The 7,443-nt window shown below is 69.1% G+C and overlaps 1 protein-coding gene and 2 non-coding genes across 3 annotated transcripts; all 3 read right to left on the minus strand.

The window, feature by feature from the left end:
• Positions 1–224: 224 nt before the first annotated feature.
• Positions 225–6,807, minus strand: TBRG4 (transforming growth factor beta regulator 4). Its single transcript, XM_035314315.1, has 10 exons — positions 6,381–6,807; positions 5,240–5,560; positions 4,534–4,705; positions 3,979–4,136; positions 3,654–3,764; positions 2,948–3,092; positions 2,507–2,749; positions 2,004–2,115; positions 1,439–1,553; positions 225–333 (listed from the first exon to the last, which is right to left on the minus strand). The coding sequence occupies exons 1-10, from the start codon at positions 6,765–6,767 to the stop codon at positions 232–234; spliced, it is 1,866 nt and encodes a 621-aa protein (XP_035170206.1). The 5' UTR covers positions 6,768–6,807; the 3' UTR covers positions 225–231.
• LOC118159750 lies at positions 386–522 on the minus strand. Its single transcript, XR_004747231.1, has one exon. It is a non-coding gene; the product is annotated as a small nucleolar RNA SNORA5 (small nucleolar RNA).
• Positions 2,225–2,363, minus strand: LOC118159751. Its single transcript, XR_004747232.1, has one exon. It is a non-coding gene; the product is annotated as a small nucleolar RNA SNORA5 (small nucleolar RNA).
• Positions 6,808–7,443: the final 636 nt, after the last annotated feature.

A 7,443-nucleotide genomic window follows, 5' to 3' on the forward strand; every position in this document is an offset into this window, starting at 1 on the left:
GGGGGGGGCAGCGAGCACCGCAGCCCTCCTCCCGATCCCTCCCCCCACCCCACCCCAAGAAAACCCCCCCAAAAAGCCCGGCACGAAGCCCCTCCAGCCCCGTTCCCGGCGCAGGCAGCGGGGCGGCGCGGTTGATTTTATTTGTGGGGTTTATTTGCGGGGTTCAGTGGTGGGGTTCCCTGGGGGGCGCGCTGCAGCCGCACACACACACACACGCGGAGCCCGGGGCCGTCAGCTCGCCAGCTCCTTGGCCACGGCCTTGTTGAGCTTGTCCCTGAGGTAGGCTGCCCGCTGCCGCTCCAGCTTCAGCTCCAGGAACTCGTAGTGGGGAACCTGGCGAGGGGGAGGAAGAGGAGGGGGTGAGGGCCGGGGGCACGCCGCGGGGCGCTGTGCGTGGCCTGCTTGTGTCCCCGCGGCCCCACGGCAGGGACACGGGGCCCATGAGGCACGGCCTGATGCTGTGGCAGCCACTGGGCCGGTCCCCACCACGCAGAGGCGGGCACCGAATTTGACAAGGCTGCGGGGGACGTTTCGGGGGCGTTTGTCCCCACAAACAAAGCCCGGCTGCGGCCCCGGCATCAACACCGGGGAACAAGGGGCTGCTGGAAGCAGGGCCCCAAGCAGTGCCCCGCGGGGACCGCTCGCAGCCTGGGGGGGGGGGGACGGAGCCGCGGTGACTTCAGGGAGCACCAAAACCTGCCCCATTTTCCACGCCCCCCCCCCCCGAGGCAGGGCTCCGGGGGCTGGTTCCCTCCATCCCCACCTCCCATCGGCCTCCCCCGCAGTTTTTGGGAGGGAAGCCGGGGCCAGGAGGAGCTGTGGGGACATCAGGCTCCTCTCCAGCCCTTCGGGTCCTCCATCCACCGAGGCGCGTCCCCCCCCCAGGGCTTGGGGACCCGGCCCTTGGCACCCTCGGGGCCCCCACCCCAAAAAAAGGGTGGCACGAGCTGCAGGCCCAGCACCTGCTCTAGGAGCGGGATGAACGCTCCTCGCTCGTCTCCATGCTCAGGGGAGCAGCTTTGATGCCAGGGGGGCTTCCCCCCCGGCCCCCCCCCGGCTCTATTTAGCCCCCGGCAGGCTCCTTGTGGGGCCGGGGGGACCCCGCTGCCAGCAGGGCTGAAATTCCCCGGGGGAGGCTGAAGAATGCCCGAGCGGGGCTGTGGCGGGGGGGGGGGATCAGCACGCTCCGACCTTGCCTGCTGGTCACCGATTTCCCCCCCCCTCGCCTGCGGGGGAGGATCACGGCGGCTAATCCTGCCCCGGGGCCGCAGCAACGGGGGCTGAGGGCTTGGGGGGGGGGGGGGGCTCTGCCCCGCTGCACAGAACCCCCCCCCCAGCAGGGGCAGGAGGGTTTCACCCGAAAGCGGGCTAAAAGCGAGCTGCTGTGCCCCCACGGGAGGGGGCTGTGGTTTTTTAGGCCCCCCCTCGGGCTACTCACGTCCACCACGAGGAAGCCGGCCGCCTGGATGTGGCGCCGGGCCATGGCGTAGCGGCCCAGCAGCTCCTTGCTCCTGTTGCTGAAGTTTGGGAACTCCCACCTGAGGAAGGCGACCCTGCGGGGGCGCGAGGCCGTGAGAAGGGGCCCGGAGCCCCTTGGGCCCCGCGGGAGCAGCGGCAGAAGGGAGGCCGAGGGCGTGCTGCTACCCGAGCTCAGCTCGGCGCTGGGTTCCGAGCGCCGACGCCGTGCTGCTGGCACGAAACCAATCCGGCCCCGAGCCCAGGACCACGCCGGACGGGGAGCCGAGGCCTTTTCCAGGCAGGAAGGAGGGCAGCTCAGCCCCAGCCGACCGCCAGACGGCTTGGCGGAGGCTCCCAGCGCACCACGTGCCAGGCAGGGAAGGCTGCAGCCACCGCCGGGCTTCCCCGAGGCCAGACGGCCGAAACAGCCGGGGATGAAGCTGGGCAGGCGGCCCCGGCCCCCGGGCAGCCCCCCCTGCCCCGGCCCCAAGCCCCGGGGACGGCAGAGCCTCGGCATCCCACCGGCTCCCGGCACCCAGACCCACCTCCTGGCGCCCGGCGGCAGCGGCTTCGTCCCTTCGGCGCGGAGCAGGTGGGGAGCGGCGAAGTCCTTCACGGGGAGGGGTTTGTTTTCGCCGTTCACCACCACTTCGGCGTCTGCGGAGAGCAGGGAAACACGAGGGCGGGCTGCTGGGGGCCGCCCGGCCGCCTTCCCACCCCGCCAGCCTCGGCAGGCGGCCAGGGAGCATCCCCCCTCGGGCCGGGGACGTGTCTGTGGCACGATTTTATCCCCGGCGTCCCACGGGGAAGGGGACGCGGGGCCCATGGACGACAGAAGTCGCTGTGGCAGCCGGTTGGCCGGTGCCCGCCACCGAGAGGCCGGGACCGAATTTGACAGGGCTGCGGCGGGGGTCGCCGAGGGGCCGGGAGGCCGCACGCCGAGAGGGGATCCCCCCTGGCAGGTGTGTAAATCCCTCGGATTGAACTCCCGGCTCCGAGCGGACCCCGGTGGGGTCCCGCCGACGCGGGGCACGGGGGGCACGCTCACCGATCCGCCAGCCGTAGATGGTGGGGACGTCGAAACGTCCCTTGTCCTGGCCGCCCAGCACCCCCGCCAGGGCCTCCCGCAGGCCGCTCTGCAGCTGGCTGGCTCTGTCCCCCGACGGCTCCGCGGCGCCCAGCCCGTCGGCCGGCAGGAACGGCCCCTGGTACTCGGGGCTCTCCAGCTTGGCCGCGGCGTTGATGTGCACGAGCTTCGCCCGCAGGTTCTGGGCTTTGGGGGACGGATCGCCTGCCGGGGAGGGGGGAAAAAGAAGCAGGAATTGGCGCGTGGGGCACCCAACGCCCCAAAACGGGCGGCTCCGGGGGGGGCACGGCACCGGCGGCTGGATCCCCGGGGTGCCACGGGAAGGGGGGGGGGGACGAGGGGCCCACGGGCTCCAGGCGTTGCTGTGGCAGCCCGCAGAGGCCGCGGTGGCGCCGGGCTCACCTTGGATGCGAGCGCGGAAGTCGGGCGCCAGCACTCGCTGCAGGTAGTGGGGCTTGGCTTGCTGCAGCACGCACAGCGACCACACCAGGTCGGTCAGCAGCTGGGGCTCCAGGTTCTCCAGCTGGCCCCGCAGCTCCTCGTGGACCTGCCCGGCACGACAAGAGTCATCAGCTCGAGCGCCACCACGCACGCATCCCCCCTCCAGGGCTGGTTGGTGCCGGGAGGATTCGGGACCACCCCGCGGAAGCCTCGCGGGGGGTTTTGGGGGCGCTGGGGGCAAGGGCAGGGCTCAGGCCCAGCAGGAGGCTCCCACCCCGCAGGCAGCAGCCTCCTCCCTCTCCCAGCATGAACCCAAAACCGGCACCGAGGGCTGGGCGAGCCGCGCGGGTGCGTGGCCCTGAACCCGTGGCCTCGTTAGGAGGAGCTAATTACAGCAACCCCCGTTCAGGAGGGCGCAGCAACGCCCACGCGCCGCTGCTGGCTGCTAGAGAAGAGCCTGCAGGAGCTGCTGGCGCACCGCCTGGTTCCTTCATTACACCTCAGGAGGGGATTTTCAGCCCGTCCTGAGCTCCGGGGTCCCCCATCCCCACCTCCCGCGGCGGTTCGAGCCGTCCAAGGCCCACGTCTCGCCCCGGAGGCGCCGGGAGGAGACGCGCAGCCAGCGACCCCAGGGAGGGAGGAAGGCTAACGAGGAGAGGAAGCTCACCGTGTTAAAGAAGTCCTCGCTGCCGCTGGGCTGGAAGTTCAGGCGGGCGAAGGACAGGACGATGCCGCACAGGTGGGCGGCCGAGAGCTGCTTGGCGTTGTCCAGGGCGTACTGCGAGACGGGGGAAGCAAAACCTGAGGCTGTCACCCGTCCTCGGCGAGCACCGGCAGGGAAAGCTTAAAAATACCAGCCCAGGACGCGCCCCGACCCACAGCGAGGTGGGGGGACGAGCACAGGATCTCCTGGGGCTTGTTTAGGGGCTTTTTTTTTTTTAAGGGGAAAGCTGCGAGCGGGAGCGGGGCTCCGCCACGTTCCCTCTCCTCACCTGAGCGATGGCCTCGAAGAGGGGCAGGCTGAGCCACTTGAGGAGGGCGAAGGATCGGATGCAGCGCGTCACCTCGGCGGGCGCCATCGTGGCCACGTGGGGGTGCAGGTCGGTGGCTATCTTCTGGAAGACCTGGGGCTGGTGGAAATTCAGTTTTCCTTAAAGGAGCAAAAGAAAAAAGCGGCAGCCGCTTACACGGAGCTGGCACGGGAGCTGCGCCCGGGGCGGGCGGGGTGCCACGAGCCTGGTTTTAGGGCCGGGGGGGGGAGGCTGGAGACATCCAGGAGAAGCGTGAGCCCCCCCTCCAAGGCCGCTTCTCGTGGGGTGATCCTTTCTTTTTAGCCCACGCAGACCACCCTGCTCCGGAGGCGGATAGGAAATCTGTTCCCGCTGGCAAGAGCCGGAGAGGGAACCGAGGAGCAGCTCGCCCCCCGGCAGCCTCCCTCCTCCGTCGCGGGTCACCCCCGGTGGCAGCAACGCTGTGAAGCCCCAGCTCGAGCACCCGAAGGGAGCTGAGGCGGCCTCAGCAGGTCCCGACACGGCGTTGTCGCTTACCGTAGGCGAAAATCAGGTCCGTCAGGGTGCCGAGGCCGAGCTCCGCGTGCTTCTGGAGGAGGTGGTAGGACAGGGCGCGGAGCAGGGGCACGCAGCGGCGGTTCTGGTACGCCAGGGCCAGCGTGATCTTCCGGATGTCTTCGGGGCTGAACTGCTCCGCCAGCTCCAGGGCCTGGAAAGGAAACGCCGACAAGTCGGGGGGAGGCACGCAGAGGGCTCCCCGCGAGGCCAGGCTGCGAGGGGGAGGCAGGGGACAGAGCTTCTGGCCCTGAGGTTCTCCGCGGTTACGGCCTGCCAGCTGAGCTCAGGCAGCTCCGGCCCAAAAGAGGCCGGCTGAGGCCCAAAAGAGGCCGGCTGAGGCCCAAAAGAGGCCGGCTGAGGCCCAAAAGAGGCCGGCTGAGGCCTCAGAGCGCAGCTCATCAGCCTTCAAGAGGCCCAGAGCAGCGCCTTCAGGGGGCTCCCACCTGCAAACTCCCCTCCCGCGCGGCTCCTCGGGGGGGAAACGCTTCTGCTGAGCTGCTCAGGGAGCTGCCCGCGGGCAGGCAGCAGAGCACTGGCACAGAGCCGTGCGTGGAATCAGCACCCCTCTGCTTGGCAGGCCGAGCAGGCGCCCACGGGGCACGTCCCAAAGCTGTTTCCCCCCCCCCCCCCCCCAGACCGCTGATCTGAAGGGCACAGAGCAGGACGAGAGCTCCCGGGGCCCTACCTTGTCCTCCAGGCGGTCCATCAGGGCCGGGGAGACGTGCCCAACCTTGGCCATCAGCGCCACCACGGTGCGGGTGCCCTCCAGCTCCGTCCACCGCAGCTCCAGCTTCCTGACCACCTCGCCCAGCAGCTTGCCGTCCTCCTTCTCCGGCCGGGAGGCCAAGAACTCGGCCAGGGAGGCGAGCTGGCGGAAGGTGAGGCGCCGCAGCCGCCACAGCACCTCGTGCTCCACCGACTGCATCTCCCGGCTGCTGCTCTGCATCCCCAGGGAGTACAGGCTCTTCAGCACGTTCACCAGGGTGTTATTCCACACCTGGGAGATCTGGGCAGCCAGGAGGAATAGGGAAAGAAAAAAAAAACAGCGGTCGGAGAGAGCTGTGACGAGCAGGTGGCATCGCCCTGCGGCTGCGGGGAGAGCCGCGGTGCTGAGCACCGGGACCGGCGGCGCTTGGAGCTCGAAGGCTTCAACCTCCCAGCCCCCGAGTCCTAAAACGGCGCTCTTCAAGGTTTTGGAGCTGAGAAGCCCAAAGCGGGGGCGCAGCTGAGAAGCGGGCCGCTCACCCCTGGCACCTCGGGGCCTTTTCCCTGAGCGGCGGTCTGCCTGGTGCCCTAACGCCCCGAATCTCTGGCCCGTCAACGTGTTGCAACGTGATAAGATTTTAGTTTGGTTTCAGCTGATTTCGTTTTAGCCTGCGTCGAAGCACCTCTGCATCTGCAAATCCTCCTTCTTCCGCCTTACACTGAGTTACCCACGACTGCGGGCCGCAGCAGCAGCTCTTTGGAGAGGGATAACCGTGCTCGGAGTGATTTTGTTTGATTAACTCTCAGCTAATTGCGTTCACTGCCACTCCCCCGGGCAGCAAGGCCGCGCTGCCAGCTTCTGGCTCTCCCTGCGCGGCAGCGTGGCCCTTCCAGCTCTGTCCCTAAGGACACGTCCCACAGACACGGGGACCCTGTTTTGAGCCGAACCCGGTGCTGGTGGGCTCCGAAACGTCTCGGCCACCAAGCACCGAGCAGGCAGCAGAGTTTTGCCTCGCAGCAACGACTTAAAAACCCAGGGAGAAGGAGAAAAGCAGCGCCTGAAGGCGGACGGGGCAGGGAGCAGCCAGCTCTCGGGCCGCGCTCCGTGGCAGGCCACCCACCTGCGAGTCCATCACGCCGACGAGCTGCTTGAAGCGCTGGTCCCGCACGATGCTCTGCGCCTCCAGCTTCTGCTCGGCCGCCAGCCACGACAGGCGGCTGATGACGAGCGAGGCCTGGTTGCTGCTCAGCCCCGGCACCTCGCTCAGCTCCAGCAGCTCCCGGGGCCCCGTGGCCGCCTCCACCAGCTCCCTCAGCGCCCTGTGCTCAGCACCGCGCCTCTCCTCGGGCCGTTCCTTGGCGGACAAGCCGTCGGTGGCGGGGCCCGGGGCGTGAAGCGAGGCCCGGGGTTGGGGCCCCGCGGCACGGAGCCGGGAGGCCGGGCCGGGCCCGCAGGAGATGGCGGCGAGGTGCCGCCAGCAGCAGCGCCCCACCAGCCGGGCTGCCATGGCGGGGGGAAGCCGGGGCTCAGCGCTGCATCGCGGGGAGGCTGCGGGGGGGGGAGAAAATAAAATAAATTTAGGAACGGAGCCGCCACAACGCGCCCCCCCCCTCCCCCCCGGTCCCCTGCCGCCTCCCGGCCCGACCTCGCCCGGCGCCGCCGTACGGCGCTCGCCGAGTCTGGGCGCGGACTGATGACGTCACCGCAGCGCCGACGGCTCTTATTGGCGCGCCGCTCGGCGAGCCGCGCGCTGATTGGTTGGCAGCCCGGGGAGAGAGGAGAGCGGCTTCCGGTGTGCGGCATGTGGGGGCCGCCATTTTGTGCGCACGGCTCGGCCCCTGCCCTTGGGCTGGGTCGGCGTGGGGGGGGGAGGGGGGGGACTCGGGGCATGGCCGCTGGCAGAAACCTGCCCCTTGTTCGTGACAATAAGGAAACTTAACAATAAATAAACATTTTCTGAAGTCGGACAGCTTCCTCGTGGCTCATGGTTGGCCTTTGGCCACGTTCGTTGCTCTTCCCTGCTGAGGTCGGGGCCGTTCCTCCTCCTCCTCCTCCTGGCCCCGTGCCCTCCGGGTCGCACAAACACCAAACACCCCAGAACTAAAGCCGGAAAAAAAAAAAGCCAAATCTGCACAGAAGCACCCCAAAACCCAGCCCCTGCGTGTGGGTCCCGGTGCCCGACC

The sequence above is a fragment of the Oxyura jamaicensis genome, unplaced genomic scaffold, assembly GCF_011077185.1.
Source record: "Oxyura jamaicensis isolate SHBP4307 breed ruddy duck unplaced genomic scaffold, BPBGC_Ojam_1.0 oxyUn_random_OJ71937, whole genome shotgun sequence".
NCBI classification, from domain to species: domain Eukaryota; kingdom Metazoa; phylum Chordata; class Aves; order Anseriformes; family Anatidae; genus Oxyura; species Oxyura jamaicensis.

Bases quoted from the DNA above. Each gene is read 5' to 3' on its own strand.
- TBRG4 (XM_035314315.1), bottom strand. From the start codon at position 6,767: ATGGCAGCCCGGCTGGTGGGGCGCTGCTGCTGGCGGCACCTCGCCGCC. The intron at 2,750-2,947 runs GTGAGCCCGGCG...CCTCCCCGGCAG, and splicing joins CTTCCGCGCTCGCATCCAAG to GCGATCCGTCCCCCAAAGCC. The intron at 2,116-2,506 runs GTGAGCGTGCCC...TGCTCTCCGCAG, and splicing joins CATCTACGGCTGGCGGATCG to ACGCCGAAGTGGTGGTGAAC.